This window comes from Myotis lucifugus, unplaced genomic scaffold (assembly GCF_000147115.1).
Source record: "Myotis lucifugus unplaced genomic scaffold, Myoluc2.0 scaffold_12, whole genome shotgun sequence".
In the NCBI taxonomy this organism is placed as follows: Eukaryota; Metazoa; Chordata; class Mammalia; order Chiroptera; family Vespertilionidae; genus Myotis; species Myotis lucifugus.
The window spans coordinates 2169587-2195675 of NW_005871060.1; the positions used below are offsets into that span (position 1 = coordinate 2169587).

Consider the following 26089-nt stretch of genomic DNA (forward strand, 5'->3'; position numbering starts at 1 on the left):
GCACAGAGCAGGGCCATCAGGGAGTTGAGGAGCTCCCCCCTGTCACTCACAGAGTAGGGCCGATAGGGGAGTTGGGGCACCGCCCGCTGTCACACACAGAGCAGGGCGGATCAGGGGGTTGGGGCACCGCCCTCTATCACCCACAGAGCAGGGCCGATCAGGGGGTTGGGGTGCCGCCACTGTCACACTCAGGGCAGGGCCGATGGGGAGGTTATGGCTCTACCCCGTCACAAACAGAGCAGGGCCCGTTGGGGGGGGGGGGGGGAGTTGGGCGCCGCACCCTGTCACACACAGAGCAGGGCCGATCAGGGGGTTGGGGTGCTGCACCCTGTCACACACAGAGCAGGACCAATCAGGGGGTTAGGCGCTGCACCCTGTCACACACAGAGCTGCAGGGTGATCAGGGGGTTGGGGAGCTCTCCCCTATCAGGCACAGAGCAGGGCTGATCAGGGGGTTGGGCACATTCCCCTCTCACGAACAGAGCAGGGCGGATAGGGAGGTTGTGGCCCCTCCCCCTGTCACACACAGAGCCGCAGGGTGATCAGGGGGTTTGGGCGCTACCCCCGTCATGCTGATCCCGGTGCCGGGAGGCATATTACCCTTTTACTATATAGAATAGAGGCCTGGTGCATGGGTGGGGGCTGGCTGATTTGCCCTGAAGGGTGTCCTGGATCAGGGTGGGGGTCCCCACTGGGGTGCCTGGCCAGTCTGGCTGAGGGGCTGAGGGCCGTTTTCAGGCTGGCGGGTGACTGAAGCTCCCAACCGCTCCTTTTTTTCTTTTTCTTTTTTTTATTCTGGGCCAGCTTTAGCTCTGAGGCCTCGCCTGCTGAAAGCAGGTTTCTGGCCTTTGTTTACCTTCTGTATTTGATACAGTGTTGCGGTCCGGCTGGCTGAAGCCCGCTGACTAAAGCAGGTTTCTGGGGTTTTGTTTAGCTTCTATATTTGCAACATAGTTGCTTAGAGTTGCAGCTGAGAGGCCGGCAAGTCAGGCGGGGAACGTTGGAGTCCGCCGTCACTGGAGCAAGCAAGCCTCCCTGTTTGCTTCAGTGCATGGCTGCCGGCCGCCATCTTGGCTGGCAGTTAATTTGCATATCGCCCTGATTAGCCAATGGGAAGGGTAGCGGATGTACGGCTAATTACCATGTTTCTCTTTTATTAGATAGGATTAATCACTTTGAAGAATATTTATGTGGTGGTAAGAAGACCTCATTTAATTTTTAAAATATAATATTAAACATCAGTTCATTCCACAATTTGAGTCAGTCAAAAAGTTCAATGCATTCTAATAAAAGATGTTTAGTATTAATTATGATTGTTCATAAGTGGTAACTAAAAGCTGTATTAAAATAAAGCCTTACATGTGTTTCCTCTACATTTGTGATAAGGTCATATCCATACTATTGAATATTTTAACATTTTTCTCCTCAAATAGTACATAGCTATTAGATCTTTTGAAAGATGAGTATTGTTGCAATTTTAAGTGGCTGACTTCTTTAAAATTGATGTTCTCTGCAGTAATTTTTTCCAAAATAGTGAGAAAAACCCTAACTTTGTTTTGCCCTTTAGAATTCAGACATGGTATCAATGCAGTTCTTTGACTAATGAAGTTAGTTCTTCTTAGAGAATTTTGAAATGGCTAAGATGATTCCATAGAAAAAGAATATCTGCAAAAGACCCAGTGTTAAGTAAAAAAATGGATGTATTGTTATATTGAATTATAAAAAGTACAGTTTCCATGGTTTCATAGTTCCAGAAATTCATATTCCAAATTAGTGGCTTCTATTTTTTTAAAGATACCAACCTCCATTCTTTTAATTCCTCCAACCCCTCGACCGCCATAATAGGAAGCATCCACAGTTGGCCATTTCTTGTTTGGCAGAGGATCCTCTTCCTCCTATTTAGATACAATTTTTAAAAATTGGTTCAATTACATTCTTAAAATATTGCTTAGTCAGGACTGATTCACACTGAGCCATTTTTCTGAATAATGCAATTCATGTGTAAGAAACACAGCACAAGTTATACATGAGACATGTAGATGTGTGGATGCTTACGGCATAAATTTCCCCTGGAGTTCCAGAGCACAGGAGGACTCCTTCCTCCCCACAATTTTAGGGAATCTCCTTTATTCACTAAGTTACCAAAAGTTGCTATGAGCATCATTTGTTTTGTTTTGTTTTTCTATTCATCACTTGATATTTAAAAAGATAAAACATTAAAATTGGGAGAGCACTTCAATAACCATGTAAAGCATCAAAGTATGTGTATGTTTGAGTTCTGTGAAGTTTGTACTAAAAAGATAGGTAGTTGAGAAGCTTTAAAAATGCATAAGGCAGTACATCCTGTATTTCATGTTGCTAACACATTTTTGGCTAACAAACAGTTATTTAAAGTACAACAGCCCGCTTTTAGCTTTTATCCCCGCCCCACCAAACCTTCATTGGATGCCTGAAACTGTGGATAGTACCAAACCTAATATATATGATTTTTTTCTATACATACATACTGATGATATAGTTTAATTTATAAATTAGGAAATTTCATGGTGTTCTTACTGTAGATCTTAGCAACCTCAACATTTTTTTTTCTTTTCTTATTAAGAACTTTCACCTTTTCACATAAAGGAAGCACTTTACAGCTTCTCTTTGGCATATCCAAACTGCCAACATCACTACTCTCGCACTTTGGGGCCATTACTAAATAAAATAAGGGTTATGTGAACACAAGCACTGCACTACTGAGACATAGTTTGGTAACCGAAACAGCTACTGCGTTACTAATAGGCAGGTATACAGCAGGGATCCATTGGACAAAGGCATCCCTGGCAGGACAGAATGGGATGGTGTGGACTTCATCACCCTCTTCAGACTGACATGTAAACTAAAATTTTTAATTGTTTATTTCTGGAATTTTCCATTTAATATTTTCAGACCTCAGCTGACCACAGTTGACCACCGGTAACTGAAACTACAGGAAGAGAGACCATGAATAAGGGAGACTACTGTATTAATCATTTTGAGGAAAATAATAACATCTTTGAACTGCCAGTTTGCAGTTTCGAACTTTTTTTAAACAAAATAAGTGACATCAGAACTATTGATATATTGCTATAAGAAGTAAATTAAATCTATGTACTGTTCATCTCGTCTAGCACATACAAGAAATCATAAGAGGACAAACAATAACTTAATTTTCATGAATTCAAAAGTCATTACATGGGTATCATAGTTATCAAATAATAATGTAATTGGCCAAGTTTGGAGATAATATCTGAAAAACACTGACATCACATATTAAGCACTCATTTACCTCTACTGGTGCAGAGGGTGGTGGTGGAGGAGGAGGATCCTTGATAACCTGTCCAGAAACAAAAAAATTAAATGTAAAACTTTTGTGTCATAGAGAGGAAACAGTAAGGGTGTATAAAGTAATTAGATTAGTAAAATACTGTGTTAGCACCAATGATGTCCCCAATGATCCTTAACACCCCATCCCCCCACCCACCCCCGCTGCCCAATATGTATGCTCCTCCCTTTGAATCTGGACTTTCCTGTAACTAGCTTTTGACTAGCATGAGGTAGAAGTGATACCATGTGACTTCTGAGGCTAGGTCAAAAGAAGTGTTTTCACTTCCCCTGACACCTTTGGAACACTCATTCTAGGGGAAGCCTGCTGTCATGTCATGTCTACCCTGAAACCATCAAGCTGTGAGGAAGCCCAGGATAACGTTAGGTATGGCTAGGTGGTGAGAGACAGACACATGGCCAGCCCCCAGCTGTGCCAGCCTTCCCAGCTGAGGTGCCAGAATGTGAGGGAAGAATCTCTCTTGCACATAGAGCCTCTTTAACTTTCTGATGCCTCCGGCCCAGCTGCCACCTGACCGCAATCACATGAGAGAACACCAAGTGGGAACCTCCTGGTTGAGCCAATCTCCACAGAACCGTGAAGACACTAAATTACTGTTTGAAGACACAAGGTTGTGGAGGCATTTGTTAGGCAAAATAGATAAAAAGCACCTAAAATTCACAAAACTTCTCCACACACATTCATTCTATCTTTATGGTCTAAATATGTTATTAGCTTCATATGTCACATGAATAACAAGAACAACAATTGTCAAATACCTTGCACAAAGCTTCACTAAGTGGTTCTTCTAATGTCAAAATACAAACTTTTTTTTTCACTAGATTACAGTATGTCCCCTCAAACAGAGTAGGGATTGACTTGCAAAATCTCCCTGCTATGACTCGTTGACTTTTTCATAGGTTGGCAATATAAAACTTAGCTTGCTCTGGGTGAGATGACAGGGAAATTAACTTATGCTTTCCACAGCCTTTAACCTAGAAACAAACCAACTTTTTAGCCAACATTCCTTTTCCTGTGAACAATTACTTAATATATTATTTCATGAAATTTTATGTGGTTAATTCTTTAAGTGAGAAAAATAGACCCCTCCATCTAATTTAAATGACCTTTTCTGGTTGGAGTATCTGGACTTTTGTACCATCATGTTAGAAAATTATTGACCAAGTGCCAGTGGCTTCTGATCATTCAGGTACATATCAAGTCTCTATACTAACTAAAAACAAACAAACAAACAAAAAACTTTGAAAATATAATTGCTTCATTTCATCTAATGTCAAATGTTTCAATTATGTTATTAAATTTTCAAAAGTTTAAAATAATAAGTTTAAAAATTAAAATCATCAAGGAATCATTATTATTTAGGTATATTACTATTATCCTGGGTATGTTTTTCAAAGACTGCTTGCCCTTTTAAGATATATACTACAATTTTTCCAAGTTAAATAATATGCTTCTGATACTTTCACCAAAATTATCTGGGTTTAGGGTTAGCCAGAAATTGAAACTGAGTAAAGGAGAAAAGGGTGTTTTATTATTTTAGTCTTTCTTTGTGTACATTTGAAACTTTTCTTAATAAAAGGTGTTTTAAAAAATTAATGTTATTGCTCAGTGGTTGAGCATCGACCTATGAATCAGGAGGTCACTGTTCGATTCCTGGTCAGGGCACATGCCTAGGTTGCAGGCTCAATCTGCAGTAGGGGGCATGCAAGAGGCAACCAATCATTGATTCTCTCTTGTCATTGATGTTTCTCTCTCTCTCTCTCTCTCTCTCTCTCTCTCTCTCTCTCTCTCTTTCTCTCTCCCCTTCTCTCTAATATCAATAAAAATATATATTTTAAAAATTAATGTTATTGATAATGTGGAGAAAACGGACTCAATTTTTACGTACAATATTTTCATCATTCAAATTTTAGTTTAGATGTAAATCTCAGGAAAAAAATACATAGACAATAATTACAACCCCACAGATTGAATCTCAAACTAACTCATTATGTAGCATTTAATGCTACAAGAAATGCTGTTGTTTCTATTGAACCCTTTTATATAATTCAATTTTATTTTATCAATAAAATTAAATTCCAGTTCTTTCTGGTAATTTTGAAAGATAAAAATCTGTGAGTTTTTACATTTCGATCTGAAATAAATGCCAGTAGAGGATTAAAATTTATAATGATGCTGTGGTAAAATAAAAAAGTCAAGGTTACCAAGCTATAGGTGAATTTCCTTTATAACAAAGAAGCACTCATACCATTATCAACCTACATGTCCAAAAGCAACCAATGAAAACCAGATCCATCAACATTTCATATTCAAGAGTCAAAAGCAACCTAAACATTTTCATTTAAAAGCCAACCAACTCTTCTCCCTATTTTCTCTGTTTCTTTCAAGTATATCATTCTTTCTAGTTGAAGCTCCAAATTTTTCACACTTTATAATTTCTTCTTTTATTCTAAGTGACTTCACCAAATCATTTACCATGTCCAATAGATTCTTTGAAAAGTTCCCCCTCCTCACAAATTCCCCCAATTTTCCCAAAGTAGATCCCCTTCATATTTCCAGATGCCTATTTGTTCTTCCCTGGCATTTATCAGAGTTGATAACATTTTGTAGCTCCAAAAAACTGAAACTTCCATAAGGGTGGGGTTTTTGTCTTCTTTGTTCCTCACTGTATTCCCAGAACTTAGTTAAGTTTCTATTTTGTAAGAGAGAAGAAAGAAAGGCAGTCAGGGGAAAGGGAAGTTAGAAGGCCAGGAAAGGAGAAAGAGGAGGGAGGAAGAGACAAAGAGAGAGAAAGGAAGTAGGAGAGGAGAGAGGAATGGAAGGGAGAAAAAAGGAGGAGAGAGGAAGAGAGGGATAAGGTGGGGAGGAGGGAACCAGGGAAGAAGGGCAGATTCTTTGCATTCTGTTCCCACTGTCACTACCTAAAATCATAAACTCAATATTCTCTGGACCTTACAAATATCTGTACAACATTTTTCACAATCAACCAAAACTTCAATATTGTGAAAAATTCCCACCAAGTTGTAGCCCAATGTTTGAATTCCTGCAATAAAGAGAAACTCACTACCTCACAAAACAATTCATTCCATTGGCAAGAAACTCAAATAATTTGAAAGTGTTTTTCCCCAAAGGAGCCAAAGCCTTCCTCTCTGTAGATGCCACTCTTTAGTCCTGATCCTAGGATGTGGAAATACACAGGCACACAACTAATTTTTCTTCCAGAAGAGAGCAGTTCCTAATTTTGAATACTAGGATGATAACCATGTATCTATTGAACTTATTCATCTCAAAGCTAAACATCACAGCCATTTCTCATGCAATGGCTCTGAGTTATGTGCTTATCTTGGTCAGTTTCATTAGTATATATTCATTTGATCAATATGTCAAAGTGTGGTTTCCAGAACTGCTAATAGCACTTTAAGTGTGGCATACCCATTATCAGTAAATGAATGGTGCTCAGAGGAAACAGATGCACCCCACCAGTCCTCACTCCAATTTTATGCATTTTAACTAATAACATATTGATGGCATTGATTGATAAGTTTTTAATTACCATTGCTTTTTTTGTCATCAATGTCTACATTCTCTTATTACTTAAATTAGACATCTAGCTTGTTTATCTATCTCTAATCCATCCCTCATTCTAACATATGTAGTCAGGTAAATATTTTTCTAACACAAACTTAATTGATCATTTCTCTGGTCAAAATGGGTCAATGGTTACAATGACCACAATTGAAATCAATGAATTACTGAAATTTATTGGAGCACCCTTACAAATCACGCTTCCACTCTTAATTTTGCAAATTACCATGAAGTGTTGTCTAAACTTCTCTCACTAGGGAAGGACCAAGGTACATCCTTCATTCCACTAAGTCTGAGTATAATATATCTAAACTCATTTTCATTTCCTTGTGAGGATTTAAAATTTACTCTGTACATCTTGCACTGGGATATAAATTTCTGAGGAAATAAATGGTATCCACAACCTTGTTCTATGGACCTTCCAAGAATTACTGGACACCCTCTCCATGATTCTGCCATTTTTAATGCCATACTCATTATCCTGCATAGTATTGATATAGACAAAACTCCAATCCTTATATGTTCACTGCTGACAAACTCACAAAAGGATAGTAAGAGGTGTCTTTGCATTCTTTCACCTTACTGGAGTCCCTTTATTTGGTATCATAAGCCACAACCTGGAAAAACAAAGCTCTTTCTCAATACATTTACATGAGCCCGGTCTTCTATTCTCCTTGTTCACATGCCTCAGCACAGTGTGGCTCCATCCCAATCCCCGATTTAAAAATATACCTTTACATGTCCCTCTACCCAAGGAAGACCAAAGATCCCTTTGCTTCCCCCAAATAAAATGACCATTTTCATGTTAACTCCTATCCAGCATTCACAGACTATTCCACCAACTCACTATTGCTTTATCTGGAAGCTTTAAAACTTCTAAAACTATATTTTGCTGTTCAGTTGAACTATTCATGCTTCATTAACTTGGGTTTATATGTTTATTTTGGAATTTTTCAATTACTCTTTAAGACTGTAGATTTCTTCAGGGCAATAATCATTCCCCCTTCTTTATAACTATCTCTAGTGCCTAATAAAGTGCTCTGCAAGCAGCAGGTAATAAAAATATGAATGAAAAGTAAACTGAAGGAAATAGCTGAGAACATTCTAAAAGGCTCATAGCCAACCTCTAAATTTATGAGAAAAATAGGAAGGAAAATAATGATAAACAGAGATGATTTCCATGAAACTAAAATATTGCATATTCCAAAGAAAATGGAGCATCACATTTCTCTTAACCAATAAATTCAGAGAACTAAGGAACTCAGTGGTAGGTGGGAAGATGTAAGACTACCCTAAGTTTCTTCATCTAGAAAATTAATTCAATTAATTGTAGCCCTTTCCAAGATGAAAATTCCAATAGAATGCTAAAAAAACAAACAAAAATACTACAAATCATAATGTCTCCACCAGGACTTTTGCTTCTATGCCTTTCCATAATTAAGTAGGCCATATGTCTAAAGCATTTGTATTCACCTTATTATAGAAAAGAACATTAGGGTTTGTTTTTCCAATAACATGTAATTAATCTTACAAATGACTAAATGCATGACTTATTATAAATTTAAATTGATTCTGAAATCCTGGCAGATACATTTTCTACATTGTTAACAATAGGAACAACAGCCTTAAAACTCTGCCTAAGTCAACTTTTGACCTGGTAAATTAAGAAACACAGCCATCACCACAAAATATAACACTAGTTTCAGAAACTGAGTCAGTGCTATGGCTCATTTGTGTATTAATATTACTATTAACAGTAACCACCACTTATTGGTTCTGTCATATAACCCTATGCAGTTACTATGCTTCTCTCCATTTAAATATAAGGAGACTCCAACTTCAATAACTTGCTCAAGGATATACAAAGAGAAAACATTAGTATTAGGATTCAAACCCAGGACCCAGGCCAATCTACCTTCAAACTCTGAGTTCAACTTCTTCTGCCATATGACATCCTTTCAAAATAAGTTTGGACTGCAAAGGGGAAGAGTGTAGAAGAAAAGGCTTAAGATTTGTTGAGTAATTGTCACTGGCTGGGATGCACAGAATGGACAGATAGACGGATGGATGAATGTATTAAAAAAGTAAGCAGATAGATAGATATAATTTAATTTTTATGGTGACTACGTGAAAAAAGTTTATCATCCCCATTTCATTGAGCAATAACTTGATAATTCACATAGTCAACATCCCTAACCTAGAAATGATGGAACAGAAAATAAAATGTTCCTTATGTGTCTGATGTTTCAAAATGCTCCCTCTCTTCACTCTACCATGTGGCCTCATAAGCAACAAAGGAGAAATGATCTGAAGCCATTCAGCCCAAAAGCCAAAAATGGCAAAGTCTGTGTCCAACTGATATCCCTACATTTCAGTCAAACTAGTGCAGGAGAACGGGAAACCTTACTGTCAGTCCAAATAGATTAAAAATAACAGTCATGAGAATCTCATTCTTGTATTAAATAGTGCAAGAGCACATGCATTTCAGAAAAAGATGTATTCATATGCACCATATTTTATGAGAATTTGCAGATTTTAAAAGGCATAATATTGCCTAGTTGCCAGGATTTTTTTCCACTTAGCATCCTTCAGCTCAGTATTGAAGATTCTGGAAAACACTTTCACCACTTTATGAACCATATGCAGAGTTTGATTCTTCTCCAATTTTTTTTATTTGTTATTATCATCATCGGGGAGGATTACATCTCATCTACTTAGCTGCTAGAATGAAGATTTCAGTTTGGAGGAGAGCCGATTTCTTAGGGGGAAAAAAAAGTTAGCTGCTTCAGGCAACAGTCCTTTTGATCTGCTCATTAACACTTTTCAAATGCTCGAGTGATGTGGGCATTCTTTGCGCTAGAAAATGTCAGCACTGGAGCCTGCAGCCAGCTTGATGCAATCATATGTTCTGATATTCAGAAAAGAGTGAAAAGAACTGTCAACAGTGAACTGCACTGAATTAAAAAAGATACTGTACAGCAACTGTAGATCAAGAACTATTTCAGAACTGATTCTTGCCAATGACAAAAACAAATGCCCAGTTTATCAGCAATGTCATCTAAGTGTCTGGGAGCCCACAGACAATAGAGAAATCATTCTTACTGGCTACAAAAATTTGTTTAAAAATATAGGTGGGTCTTCCTTTCATTCTCCCATCTCTTTTTGATAAGATCAGAGAGCAAGTGTAGTTCCTCTCCTCTGAAGTGCATAAGCACAAAGGCTCTTATATTGCTGTTTGGGAAGTCCTTTTCTAAATCTCACAAAATTAGATGCTTTCAACATCCAGACCAAAATACGATCTGGGTTACCTCATCCTGCCTTTCCTTTCATTTCCTTTCTTTTCCTCCTTGACAGATTCATCAATGGTCAAAGATTGATTGGTCTGGCTCAGTTGATTGGGCATCATCCCGACAACAGAAAGGTTGCTGGTTCAATTCCCACTCAGGGCACATGCCTGGATTTCTAGCTCAATCCCCAGTAGGGGGAGTGCAGGAGACAAGCCAATCAATGATTGTCTCAGTGATGTTTCTCTCTCCCTCTCTTTCTCTCTCTCTAAAAATCAATAAAAATCTTTAATAAGGAAAGGATTCTTACTAGCAACAAATAGCTGGTAGGAAGTCTGGACAATGACTAGTCATTTAAAAATGCCAAATGAGGACTGGAAAGAAGTGTGAGAGTGTATTCTGCCAGCAGTTAAGGTGCTGCTATCAAGGCAAATAAACTAGGACCAAGAAGAGTTTGGTACCCTGTTTCGTACATGATGCTCTGTTGAAAAACATCACCATGGAAGCAATGAGTACTAACATCACACCCTATTTCAAGGGGGCAACCAAACATAAATCATTTTAATTAATGGTGCAAGGAAGGCATATTAAAATTTAAATTACTTCTACTTTATTGTGCATTCCAAAAAAAAATTATCAAGCTGCTCTCAAAGTAACTCAATAAAGGCACCACGAGCCCTCCTCAACAATAAAAAACAAGTGAATGTGGAAGCATTATTACTATTTACAAAAAACAGCACAGCTGTTGCTGGCTAAGAAAATGATTCCTTAGAGCTCCAGTCAGATATATCCTTGTCATGAAAGCTCAACTTACTTATAAACAAGTTGGGTTTTAAAAAGATAACTTTTTAAATGGTTTTTTAAATTAAGATGTATGAGATCTTTATGTAATGTCGTAAATGCACTAAGGGAAATGAGTATTCCCTTGCGGATGGAGAACTTTGGCCAAGGACACTAGAGCAGAGTGAGCATTTATCATTTCCAGTATATTCAGATATTTGCAGCTGTATAACACACTCTAATTGACAACACTCCAGAAAGCCTTTGTTTGCCACCTCATTAGCCTTACATCTGTAATCCTGTGGAGAGTCTGGTTATTCCAAATGATGCAACTGTAGGACTGTCATTTCTGCCATCCTGATAGTACAACAAATCTGCCGTAAACCCAACATGCCTTCTAAGCTAAACAATGATGAAAACATCCACATTTTCCATTATCTCACTCATGATTCAATACATAAGTTTATTTTTAATCTTTCCTGTCCCATTTTTTTTTAATTGAAGGAAAAAGAGAGGATGCTGTTGATGTTTTTGTTAAAGAAAAGCAGTTGTAAAAGAGGATGTGAGGATACTCAATGAGCAGGATACAGACTCTTAACAGATGGTGAGAAATAACTTCATACAAAAATGAGAACTTTTCCCCTTATGGAATAGTTTGCAAACTCAACACACTCCATAATTCACTATTGGTAGTGCCCAAAAATGTCAGCTTTGCATGAGGGCTCTTTTGTTGTGATTATTACTAGATAAAGTTCTGATTTAGATTTCTATTTAGATAAAGTTCTCCAAATATCATTGATTTAGATTTCTATTTGTTCTGCAACATTTTAAATGATATCATTTCTTTTTTAGTCTTGAAAATACTCATTACAATAAACTGAAAGATTTAAAATTTTAAAATAGTCTCATATTAAAAGCATCTTGGGTGTCCAGATTCTATTGCATGTTTTCTTGGGTGTCCAGATTCTATTGCATGTTTTGTCTTGTTTTCTTAACCTTTTCATCCTAAGCCCCTCAGAAACAATCTGGTGAACCTATGGAACCCCTTCTCGGAATAATTAAGCTAAATTAAAATACACAGAGTTTAAAGAAACCCAATTATATTAAAATATATTTATCAAATGTGTAAAAATAGCTAAATCTGTGATATAGAAATATGTTTTTTTATTAGTTCATTAAATAATGAACTGCAATGGTTGATCTAGGAACCCACCTGAGTCACCCTGGAAAAATCTCCCTATCTCAAGATCCTTAATTTAATCATTCAGTGTACAGGGATTAAGACCCAGATAACTTCAGAGATCATTAGCCAGCCTACCACACGGGGCTTTCTGAACTGCACTGATCCCGGGATATCTCAGCCCTCCTTCCCCTCAGGGAGGATGGCCACACTGAAATCGGACAGCCACTCTTGTAGGAGTCCTCAGGCATGAAAAAACAAACTGAGAATCACTGTCTAAGATATAACTAACACTGTCATATTTGAGCCATTATTACACATGAAACTGTAATTTTTAAACAATGAATGATCAAATCATTTCATAAGATATTCCCATAAAATATGAAACCATTGAATGAAGAATGTGTGACAAATATTAAGGCCTCTGTTCGGGGCTTTTCCCCCCAGGCTCTCTGTCCTGATAAGAGTTTCGGAGCATGTGACTCCCTAAGAGGTGAATCACAGACGTGATGTAAACATGCCCAGAGAACAGACATACCTTTAAATCTCTACCACTGATACTTAAAACACACTCAACCAAAGAGAAAGCTGTACAACACCAAGCTGAGAGAAATGCATTTCTCACCCCACTAAAAAGTAATATCACTGCTCACAATAGACAATCAAAGTCAAACTGATCCCTGATAAGTTAATGCTAAGAATTATTTAAATAACCACATTCTAATTCCAGCATTGCACATGTGTATTCTGTAAAAGGAACAAAGTAAAATAAAGTGCCCGCAGTTATACTACAACACCTGATACACTCAACATTTTTTTCACAAGGTTAGTCTCCTCTGCCCCTGGTTTTCCATCGCCTCTCCATGTTTCCCTAGCTCACTTAGCCTCTTTGTTATTCTCCAACTCTCCACACTTTGTTAGAGATACTTCGCTCCAACCATTTCTAAGATGCACTACCTGTCACTGGCTTTCCATTTCAATTGTTGATGGAACTGCGTTGGATGCAGACTTAACCCCCTGAGGACCAGACCTCTAACCAAGCAACAAGCAAAGCTTCTTTCAGGGGATTATACTGATCAAACCTCTCCAGTGGCTTCTCCTCATTCCCAGGGAGTGTTCAAACTTCCTAAAAGACAGAGAAGGCCCTCCCTAATGGGGTTCATGGCTACATCCCAAGCCATCCTTCCCCCCTCCCTGCCATTGGCATCCTAGGCCTCAGCCTCGGCCTTCCCAAAGCATGCCAGAATAACTAGTAATCCTGCACACACTTCACCGGAAATGTCCCCCACCAACTGCCAACAACTTATTCATTATTCAAAGCTCAGTTTGGAGTCAGCAGCTTAGTCAGGTTCCTCTAAAATAGCCCCTTAACTCTAGCAAATCCCTCTTGCTTTGTGTTCTTACTGTTTACACCTGTTGCTACTGAGGCACTTTTGACCCTCCATTGACATTTTACCCACAGTTCTGTGTTTTCATATTAAAATATGTTTTCATATCATATTATCATCATTTTTGTGCAGACACACCCACTCCCCAGTTCCCAGTACAATACTGGAACTTATTAGATTGCTAAGAGCTGAATACAGAATTTTGCCTTTACCTTCTCTCTGCTTTTAAACCTTACTTTGGGAAATATTAGCTGTGACTCATTTATACCTAGATCTAAGTGTCAGCTCATACACAGGGCTAGCTGCTCTCTCAGTCTATATTTCTAAATGTAAACTAAAACTGGTTCTCTCTGGTAAATAAGCTCCAGAAATTAGCAAGCGTTCATGATTGGAAGCCCTCACGTCCTGAAAACACACCTTAAAGGTGCCCTAAGCCTGGCAGAAGGAAATACACTATGTGCTTTGCAATCTGCAGAGTCCCAGGGTCAAAATAGATCTGTTTTCATGACCAAAATGATAGTGGAAACCTCCTTTGAGCACATCCAGCAAGCTCCCAAAGAAGCCTGCTTCAGTTTTTGCAAGTGTCTTTAAAAAACATACACTTTGACACTTGTGAGCCCTCTGGCCAATAATAGATGAAAGTGAAAAGTAATGAAGGAAGGAAATCCAGCATTGCAAAATTTAAAATAAAAAAGCAAGAAGTACAAATTACTTTAGGGCACATTTTTGCTTTGTAAATTTGAGACTCAAGAATGCTAGCCGCCCTACAATAGTCGTATCTAGGAAAATCAAGATTAAAACAGGAAGCCGTTTGTGCATAAACTGCTACGGCAGGAAACTGATTAGTTCAGCAAAGAGGCAGGATGCTTCTTGTCTCTACTGTTGTTTAGTTCTGTATCTCCTCCATGGGCCAACAGCTCTGAGGTAAAGGACTGTAAAGCTGCCTCGTAAAAGCAGACTGAAGTACAATGAATAATGAATGCAGGACTAATACAAAAAGCACTGCCGGATGTTGCTGAAATCAGTCAGCAGAGTTGAGAGGAAAAGGCAGTCTAGTAATAGTACGTAAAACAATACTGTGATCTATGGAATGCAAAGTTCTAAATGATGTGCTGCTAATAAAAGGGACACTATCAAAATAAGTAGTAGGCATGCTTTGAAAAAGTGCTCTTCAGGATAATCTTTTCTATGAAGCCTGAAGAATCCAAATGGGATTGCTTAAAATCTGCCAATATTTATCACTCAACATTCCACCCTGTGGTTGGCAGAATTACAGCCCCACAATGATGTCCACACTCCAATTCCCTGGAACTGTGACTAAATTGCCTTACAAGGTAAAAGGAACTTTGCAGATGCGATTAAGGTTAAAGACCTTGAGATGGGAGATTATCCTGGATTATCCTAGTGTCCAACCTAATCACATGGTTCCTTAACATTGGAGGTGCCGCACGTCCCAGCTGGGTTGAGAGAGAGGGAGCCGTGACTACAGAAGAGATGCATCGTTGCTGGCTTTGAAGATGGCGGAGGGGGACCCCTAATCAATGAATGTAGATAGCCTCTAAAAGCTGGAAAAGGCGAGGGAACAGACTGTCCTCTGGAGCACTAAGGGAGGAATGTACCCATGCTGATACCTTTTAGCCCAGAGAGACCCGTGCTGGATCTGTGATTACATCGTGGTTAGGTAACAAATACGCATTGTTTTAAGCTAAGTCACCCAATGTGAGGCAATTTAATACAGCAGCAGTAGAAGACTATTTTACTCCCAGATTCTGTCAGAGGTTTTACTCACTCATGGAACATGATACAAACAAAAACCAACTGGCATAACCTCAAAAGTGACTGTCTAACGAATCCCCTAACATTTGCACATGACTTATTTCTAAACTGCTTTTCTGAGAAGCAAACAGAGAAGTTCTGAAATAGTAGATCTTTCAAAGAGGTAATGAAAGGTTCAATACGCACTTTAAAAAAACACCTGACAACCCGGCCTGCGTGGCTCAGTGGTTGAGCATCAACCTATGAACCAGGAGGTCACAGTTCAATTCCCGCTCAGGGCACATGCCCGGGTTATAGGCTTGATCCCCAGTGTGGGCTGTGTGGGAGGCAACCAGTCAGTGATTTTCTCTCATCCTTGATGTTTCTACCTCGCTCTTCATCTCTAAAATCAATAAAGATATATTAAAAAAAAAAAAACCTGACAGATGATCAACTTCTTCTAATAAATCCAGTAGAAAATACCATTCAATTTCCTTGAAATTCTTTTGTGCTTAGTACAAAAGCCTTTATCTCTATGACCTCCTCTACCTTCCTCTTCCCTTCTTCCTCCACACCTGATTTTGAAATATTTTTGAGATGAAGTTTTACAATAAATATTTATTGGCATGCATGTTTCCTAGAAGTTATTAGTGATAAAAATGATTGATGTTCAATTTGCTAATTGAAACTTTGCTGTTGGTGAACAATGTAGTGTTGATTCACCTTCCAAGCCTTATTTATATCTCACTGGTTAAATAAGGAGTAGCTAAAAATCCTTCTTACTCACCACTTTGCAGCAAAGAGGCCAAAACCACCACATCAAGCCGATGCCCAAGAGCAGCAGTAACACCAGGATGGCAATGATGGCTGCGATCCCATTAGACTGGAGGAGGAAGAAAACAAAAGCAAGATGGTCAGCGAAGCTAATGGTCAAGTCCTTGTGGACGAAAGGGGGCCACATTCTAAGCTCTGGGGAGGCCTGTGTGATGAGCCTTGCAAACTCAGAGACTGAGAGTAACCACATAGGATGGTCTGAACATAAAAATCCTAAGTAAAACTAGGTCAAGGCCGGCAGTCATGTCCTAGGACTGCACCTTCCTGGACAAAGGCCAACCTTTATCTGAAGGGAGCCTGCCTATTTTTATTAACTATCGTGTGTCTCTGTTTTATCCTGTCCCAGAGATGTCCCTGTTTTGCTTTCTCCTGCCCCCTTAATCTACCAACAATGGATTTCGTGTAACGGTCCTTAGGTCTCCTCCTTTGATACTTTTTTGTTTGTTGTGGCATTTTTGTTTGTTTGTGTGAAAAATTCTAGTGAATGTCCATCCCCCCCCTCTTTTTTTAGAGAGAGAGGAAGGGGGAGAAATTCCTCACATTGATGTTTCTCAATATCTTTCTCTCCCTTCCTCTCTCTCTAAAAATCAATAAAAGCATATCCTCAGGTGAGGATTAAAAAAAATTCTCAACAGGTATGAATGATTCTTATGTCTATACCCGATACACATTTTTTTAAGGAAACACCAGAAACCAATAAAGGAAGCATAATAATCTCAAACCAGATTTCTATTCCTTTAAATTCTTTAAAGTATATAAATTGCTTTATATTCTATTTCATATATGTTATTATAAGGCAAGTAATAATAAGTATAAAATCTTCCAAAGTGCTAGCAATTGTTTTAAATTATGCCTTAAAGGAATGTAAAAAAGAATCAGTATTTGGGTTACAGGAATGGTCCCTGTGATCCTTATCTTTTGTCTCTGGGAAAGGACTGTTACAATCATGATTACCTCTAGGCAGAATTTATGCAGAATTTCCCCAGACTTTTTGAGGTTGTAATACTATTTACTTTATATATTTAATGATAGAAGAGATGAATATCAAAAATCACCAAGGTGAAAAGTTAACAACAGCGGTTCTTGTTGGCAAATGGTATACATGCACCAATGCAAGAATGCAATCTCGTACATTCATGTATCAGACAATCTCTCACGGCAGCTCGAACGCTCTCCCCACAAAAGCCACAGCAGTGTTCTTTTACTTTCTAGTGTAGAGTTCCTCCAGCCAAAGGCCCTTCGCTGGGCTCTGCCTCTAACCCCCTTCCTCTAGCAACCACCTGTTCATCCTACAAGCGTAACTGCAGTCACGACCCCAGGAAGCCTTTGCTGTGAACTTTAGGAAGCAGGGCTAGGTCCAGCCCACTGACCAGTGGCTACCCCATGTTAGGCTACTTACGGAGAGAATGGCCTCCAAAGAAATAAGATTGCAAAATCCACAAACACAGAGAAGAATGCTGACTGAATTTCTAGTGTAAAGCTACAGTTTCCAAGGGGGCAAGGTGTCTCTACCTAACCCATTCTGTGGGATCCCCAGTAACAATGTTTCATTTTGTTTTTTAAGGGAAAGAACTCAGGGAAGAAAAAGAATAAATCAATACACTGTCTGGATGAAAACATTATAAGGCACTTCATAAGGCAGATTTTCAGAGATACATCTTCTGGTATTCCAAACAAATCAGTAGAAGCTCAGAAGTCAGGGTGAGAGCCACATTTATCCCAACAGCTGATAGACCAAGAGGTTGGGGGTGGGGCAGAGGACTTACTAGTATGGGTCTTAGAATGGCATTGTATTAAAGGTACTGAAAAATAGAGGGCCAGAGAAATTAAACAGTTTGCTTAAAATTAGACCATCATACTAATCCATCAAATAAGAAAGCCAGTTGTTCCTGAAGCAACAAACTCTGTGGAAAAGTCAGACTATTATATCTCTCTCAGAAAATTACTTTGCCCATTAACATGTTTAAAGCTCTGGTTTTGTAGAAAAAAAAAAAAGTCCAATTTAATATCGGCACAGAAGCCTTTGTTTTTTCTCATAACATTTTCACTAACCTACAGGTCCAGGAATTCCTAGAATCCACTTTGGAAAATGTTAGCATTGATCAAATAGAGACTTTCTGATGTTTAAGCGAGAATGGTAGTAGCATTTAATCAGAACATTTTATAATGAAATTGGAAGTGTAATACATAGTGACCTATGCACAAAAGGAGATAATAATCTTTATGTAAACAGTTATTTGCAAATAACTGGAAAAAAAGAAGAAAAGGTAGTTTTCAAAAGTATTAGCAAGGAAGTGCTAGTATTTTACTTGGTTAATCTGAAAAATCTTGAAATGTGTCATTTCCTGATCACCTGGTAATATTACAGAGAAATGCAAAGCAAACAAGATTCTAGATAGTGGCTTGGAAACCGTTCCAAAACAAATCAATTTTCAAAGATATTTATTATTAGCATGCTTTCAGTTTCAATAAATTCATTACAAAATAACTTTTAAAACAATTCTCAGGGGAGCTGGGTGAAAAACATGAAAGGGTTAAGAAATACAAATTGGTAGCTACAAAACAGTCACAGAGATGTAAAATACAGCATAGGGAATATAGTCAATAATATTGTAATAGTTATGTATGGGACCAGGTGGGTACTGGAAAATCAGGGGGAACACTTTGTAAAGAATATGATTGTCTAATCACTATCCTGTATATTGAAACTAATATAAAATAATGTATAATGTAAACTGAAATTAAAAAATAATTTTTAAAATAAATAATTCTCAGGGCAGCATAGACCATAAAACATTAACTAACTTCAGAAATTTTCAGAAAAAGATTTAGAATCAAGTACACATGAACATTTAAAGCTGTCATTTGTTTTCTAGTTTTTTTTATCTGGATGGAAGAGGGAATAACCATGGAAGCTACTTCTGTAACTAATATTAGGTTACAAATAAACCAAAACAGACACCACCAAAGTATCACTTAGAATCCTTGATCATTTCATTTGATTTCTCTTTCAGAAAACAAAAATAACTAGAAAACGTCACACCCACACTATCTTCACAGAGCTTTTCCATCTACTATCAAACCATTCTTAAGGCACTCAAAAATGTTCTTACATGATATTTACCATAAAAAATAATTTAGCATCTATACTAATAAAAGAATAATATGCTAATTAGACCGGGAGATCTTCCGGAGAACTTCCAGACATCCTTCTGGACAAAGCTAGGGGCTTGGCTGGCCTACAAACCACCCCCAAACGGCCCTCAGCCCCTCACCCAGGCTGGTCACGCCCCCCCAGTGGGGACCCTCACTCTGATGGGGGAGTGGCCAGCCCACAAACGGCCATCAGCCCCTCGCCCAGGCTGGCCATGCACCCCAGCAGAGACCCCCCACCCTGAAGGTGGTGTGGACAGCCTGAAAACGGCCATCAGCCCCTTGCCCAGGCTGGCCCCGCCCCCCCAAGGGGATCCCCACCCTGATCCGGGACCCCTTTCAGGGCAGACCAGTCAGCCCCCACCCGTGCACCAGGCCTCTATCTATATTAATAAAAGGGTAATATGCTAATTAGACCGGGATACCTTCCAGACAAAGCCATGGAGGCAGAGCCAAGGCAGAGGGGATTAGGGGTGATCAGGCCAGGAGGGGGGGGCCAGTTGGGGGCGATCAGGCTGGCGGGGGGGGGGAAGTTGGGGGTGAGCAGGCCGGCAGGGTGGGGGCAGTTGGAGGTGAGCAGGCCAGCAAGGGGGGGCAGTTGGGGGTGAGAAGACTGGCGGGGGGGCAGTTGGGGGTGAGCAGGCTGGCAGGCGGAGTGTTAGGGGCAATCAGGCAGGCAGGCAGGTGAGCGGTTAGGAGCCAGCAGTCCCTGATTGCAAGAGGGACATCCCCCGAGGGGTCCCAGATTGGAGAGGGTGCAGGCCGGGCTGAGGGACACCCCCCATGCACGCATTTCGTGCACCGGGCCACTAGTAATAAATAAAAAGGCATCTATGCATCTAGCAATTTATTCATCTAGAGTTAGGAAGACTGGAAATATAAGCTCCACATTTGGCCATTGATGTATCCTAAACATCTAAATAAGCATCTTCACATAGAAAGAGGTGTGTGGCAGGGGGTGGGGTAGGAGGGAGATAAGTACGTTATAGAAATTTTCCAGGCAAATATTGAAGTTCTCTTAAAACCAAAGAAAATAATTCAAATATACATCAGGCTACTTAGGAAAATACTCAAAGTGCATCTTTATACACAGAATTCTAAACATTCATGAAAAATCATGCAACTCTTCACAGGTTTGATTATGCTCAGCTTTAAAATCTAAGCAAACAGAAAAACAATGTCAGAGAAATACATAAAAACTGGGGTATCCTATGGAAGAAATGCTGTCAAATGTATAAATCCATGATCCCACCTTCAAATCTAAGGGCTTGTATAAGGTACATCCAGTCTGGGACTGCTCGTGTACGGTATGAGTCTGGCATGAGACCTCTCCTGCACGAGGGAGCCGGAGCACTCACGGAAGTTGCTCATTGGCTGTGCTATATAGCTTTCAAAAGGGTTCTCTGAACATCTGGCTTCCTTTCTTAGAATTCAAACCTTGTGTTCAGAAATGAGGATATGGACCTGCTAAAAGTTTAGTGGTTAGTTTTTTTCTATGAATGTGTTATGAGTAGGAAATTCAGAAAATGATGCTGACAGAATTGGAAGTAGATGGGCTGGGCATGATAGGCAATTAAAATTCTTGATTTTCCCTAAAAATAAATGTCCCTATTAGGAACAATTGACCAAACACTATGCATGTCTAGATGCAATATACATTTAGTATGACAGTATTATCTCAACTGATTCCAAAGATTTGTCTACACTAAATTAAAACAAAAATACACACCTTCTAAAGACCTACAGACCTATTCTTTTTTTCATATTTAAGCTAAGCATGATAGAACATAGGTCAGAGGAAGCACAGAATTTCAGACAACCTGAACTTGCTGTAAATGTATGAAACCCAGCTCTGGATGCCTGGTCCCAGACAGTAGCTCAGTTAACTGTATACAAGTTCAGACGTTCCCAGTTCCTTTGTTTTGATTTCCCAGAGCCACTATCAGTGCATAAAAGACTTCAATCATGAAAGGGAAATCATTTCATTGTTCACATACTTTATAAACAAATTAAGGAGAGGTCAAATACATAGACTTCAGTCCTATGAGCAGATAACATGCTGCAAACTGAAGACTTAGAGTCAAATGGAACTAGATATGCTAACACAGATTTGTATCATACGCAGAACCTAAATGCTTCTCACTTCTGGTTGGGCCTGCTTCTGTTTCAATGGTACATGGTTAAACAGGTACCAAAGTTACAAAGTTAGACAAGTCTTCATGAAGCCCACAGGTTAGTTTAAGAGACAGACCTTGAAAAAATCATTACAAATGTGAGTAGTATATAAGGAAACTACGACAGAAACATGTCAAACTGGGAGCTAACTTGGTCTAAGGTTCTGAGAGGACCTCCTTGAGGAATCATAAGAAAGCCCAGGGAGGGAGTGGGGGCAGAATTAGTGGATTTTTGCAAAAACAAGAAAAAGACAACTTTGGCTAAAGCACAGAGTTTGAGGGACCTGCTAGCACCTGAAAAAGCTGAAGAAGAGATAGGAAACACAAATTTCTAAAAAGTAGTAATTCCTTTTATTACAGAAGGAATTGGTCACTTGTTGAATGACCTTTCAATTGGCCATTTGTTAGAACAATTCTTTCTAACTATAGTTTTGAACAAGTAGCATTTTCAGATATCTGAAAAGATTAGGGTATACAAGTTAACTGAGCAGTCCAGTCAGCAACTTAGTACCCAGATGTTGGTCAAGGCCATGAGGCCAAAATTCTTTTACTGGTTAACTAGAGCTATATCAGGATATTGAACTTGATCTTAGGGTAGAAGAAATAGATTTTCTTGTCATCCTCGATACATTATGTTTTTTATCTTTCTCTGCATCTAATTTCCTTTACTTCATTAAAAGCATGTTATAATGTACAGTCAAAAACTTTGCCAAATATAACTGAAGCTAAGAGAATCACAGAAATATAAAAACAAACCAGAGTCACTACCACACTTCCAAAATAACTATGGGAAAGAGGAATCAGTCAAAAATTTGAAAATTCCATGAATAGTTTTAATCTCTCTAGAAAATAATCACAGCAACCTTATTAAAAGTAAAACAGACACAGAAAGGGGGAAATGGGTCTCCACAATTTTGTTTCCATGAATTTAGAGTTGGGGGTGGGGAGGGTCATAGAGTAGGTGATAATTTCATTTACTGGGTTCTTTTGGAATATTCCATATTAGGAATTAGCAAACTGTGACCCAAAGGTTAAATCAACTCATCTATTTCATAAGATCTCTGGCAAACTAAGAAATTTTTTTACATGATTACATAGCTGAAAAAATCAAAAGAAGAGTGTTTCATGAAATTCAAATTTCAATGTGCGTATTTGTGTTGAACACAGCAGTGCCCATTTGTTTACAGAAGTCTATAGCTGCTTTTGCACAACATGGCAGAGTTGAGTAGAAGTGACAAAAACAGTACAGCCCCAAAGCCTGAAATGCTAACTACCTGACTTTTTTTAATATATATTTTTTATTGATTTTTTACAGAAAGGAAGGGAGAGAGATAGAGAGTTAGAAATATCAATGAGAGAGAAACATCAATCAGCTGCCTCCTGCACACCCCCTACTGGGGATGTGCCCTCAATCAAGGTACATACCCTTGACCAGAATCGAACCTGGGACCCTTCAGTCTGCAGGCTGATGCTCTAGCCACTGAGCCAAACCGGTTAGGGCACTACCTGACTTTTTACTCACACACACAGACACACACACACACACACACACACATACACACATTACCAACCTGTTTTATAAAAATCCATTTGGGACCTTGCTACAAATGGCAGGTTGTGCAGGTGTTCAGCCTGAGAGCAAGACAGACTTGGGTTCAAATCTCACTTCTAGCCTTTACTCAATTGGGAAACTGAACAAGTAATTTAATCTCCAGAGCCCTTAGGTCCCAAGTCCGCCCTCTCTCAGCACAGTGGGGGCTGAAATCAGCACATGTTCTGCGCATCAAACCATGTACCCCTGCTGAGGGTCGGGTCCACCTAACAGAAAAAGTACCTTCTAACATGTTGACATAAATGTGCACTAACAGTTGAAGGTGGCTCTCTGTTCCTCAGTTTTCTCATCTGTAAAATTAAAGTAATAACCAATCGCCTCTTCTTGAATTTTGAGTATCACATGAAGTCATAAAGGGATTAACTCATATAGAGTGCTGAGCACAGTGTCTTGCATTTAATACATGCTCAGAAAACGCATTCTGGGTATTATTATTCTAAGTGATTCAGAAGAAGAGCAGTGATTCCAAGGAGGATAGGAGGGAAGTGAGAGGTCAAGACACCTTTAACTGTATTTTTTCAAACAGAGACACATTTAGGAGATCTTCTGAGATAGAAGAGAAATGACTGCCCAAATACCCTCCTCAGGCACTAATCTTAAATGTCTTTCATCTAAACCTTAGATTTCCCACATTTAAACTAGATATACAGCTACTTTCATTCATTGGTTGAACAAATAATTTTGGAGAATGAGTTCTGTGCAAGGGAGGGGGCAACAAGCAAGGCACAAGCCCTGCCATCAACATCTCAAGACCGCTGAGAAAGGCCAGACGTAAACAGGAAATGACAGTTCAGTGACCTAAGTGCCTTAACAGGATTAAGCCCGGATGTTCTTGGAGTGCAGAGAGAGGCGTCTGTATTTGTGGGGTTGCCACAAAAACTAATCGTTGCTAAAGTAATGGTGTTTTCTTCTGTTTGGTTTTCAAATGCCTGTAAAACCCAAAGTATCACCTTATAATGAGTAACATCACTAAGTGCATCTCACCTAATTATCACATCTGAATATGCCAGAAAGACTGTATCTCAATTAAATACAATGCCCGGGTATTTTTCATAATATTACCCACTGTCCTCTTGCAAAAATTACTCAACCTGAAGACAACTCACCCTAGTTGCTCAGATGAAAAAGCTTGAAACTATTCTTAATGTATTGCTCTCACACCCACATCTAATCTGTCCATTCCATGGGTACCATCTTTAAAAATATATTTAAATTCAATCCAACAACTTCTCACCATCTCCATTGCTATCTCCATAGTGTAGCCACACTCCCTTTGCCTAGAATTGAATTAGGGAAACAGCCACAGAATCGGTCTCCATGTTTCCACTTTGGACCCTCCCTGCAAAGTATATTTTTACGTAAGAGCTGGAATGATCCTTTTAAAAACATTGTCATAAGAGTCACCTTTCAAGGCTCCCTGTTTCACTCAGAAGAAAAACTCAAGTCTTTACAATGACTTACAAAACCTGTCTCCTTCCCTCCACTCCCTCCTACTCATCTCAAGACTCCTGCTTCCCGCAACTGCCTCCCCTCCAGAAAACTAACCACCTCGCTCTTCTTTAACTTGCCAGACCCAGTCCCACTGCAGGCTTTGTTCAGCTGCTCCCTCTGCATGAAACACTCCTCCCTTGAGTGATTTTCAAGGCTCACTCCCTCACCTTCCTTAAGTATTTTCTCAACTCTCTTTTCCATGAAAATTGCTTTGATCCTTTATTTAATATTACAGCTTCTCCCTTCACTCTCCATCTATGACACAGCCAATATCCCTTTTTCTGATATCACCTCACTCTTTCTTTTTCACCTCACTCTTAAACCACTTTAAGTCACGTTGTGTTTTCCTGAGAACTAGCAAGATGTAGAAAGACTGCCTTAAGTCATCTAACTTATAAATGCCAGATGAGTCATTTAGCCTCAGCATCCATGCACACTGCAATCATGCTGGTTACAGGATACAGAAAAGATTTGTTTTCCTGCTTGTGCGAAAAGAGGTGAAAAAAGAGGGCTGGAGGTGCAGAATAGGAAGGAGGATGGAGAAAGAACGTCATTTCAGTGAGCTTAACAGTGAGCTATACCACAAGTGTTTGTAATCTCAACCACATCCGGAGGGAACAGAAAACTTACAGATTGCAACATCCACCAAACCTACAAATTACAACATGAATTATAGGTAAAAGGGGGAATAAAACTAGCTATTTTCAAAATAGAAACAGGTACTGATAGAGCTATCCTTAGGGTATTCATAGCGACCAAGGGCCCATATGCATGCTTGTTTTCCCTTTTGCTTTAATTTACATGTTTTTAGGAAGAAAATATACTTGTAAAAATAATAGCCATGTGATCAGTCCATTTTTGTGTTCTTTTTTCATGTACAACAATCTAATATAAAAATTTTCTATAAACCCCAAAATTTAACTACAAAGAAAACACTATCTTATCAAGGGAGCTTACATTTCAAAACATTGCATCTTAGGTAATATAAACCAACATCTCAACTAAATTATAGCTTCAAACTGAGATATTATCAAGCTATCAAAATCAAATTCCTTAATCATATGAGAAAGCGCCAACAGTTAAATGGATAAAACAATAGCTCATTCATTAAGATGCACAAATAATTTCCAAAACAGGATAAATGTCATAGATGCTATAATGCAACCTTCATTACAAAAAAGCATTCTGTTCATGTGTTTAATATTTCAAGAAGAAATGCTTCATTTGGAAATCATTCTCATAGCTTATTTTTATTTTAAATGACTTGAATTTTATAAATATCAAAATAAAATGTATACTATCTGAAAATTCCCTTTAAACACAGCCACAGGGGAAAAAATAACTTAAACTCTATACAAATTTTTCCTTGTAATGATCTCATTTATTACAGATACCTTCTTTACTATAGTATGCTCAACACTGAGGACCCGGAAGTTACTTCTGGATAGAACTATCTTTAAAAGGCAACTTTATGCAAACTTTGTAC

At 38.8% G+C, this 26089-nt stretch overlaps 1 protein-coding gene across 1 annotated transcript in view; it reads right to left on the reverse strand.

The window, feature by feature from the left end:
* Nucleotides 1-26089, reverse strand: part of ANTXR2 (anthrax toxin receptor 2) — a 135092-nt gene that overhangs the window by 61391 nt on the left and 47612 nt on the right. The window contains exons 12-14 of the mRNA XM_006084525.3: nucleotides 16127-16222; nucleotides 3311-3358; nucleotides 1803-1895 (exon numbers count right to left, since the gene is read on the reverse strand). Coding sequence (XP_006084587.1) covers nucleotides 1803-1895; nucleotides 3311-3358; nucleotides 16127-16222 — 237 coding nt within the window. The remainder of the gene's footprint in view (nucleotides 1-1802; nucleotides 1896-3310; nucleotides 3359-16126; nucleotides 16223-26089) is intronic.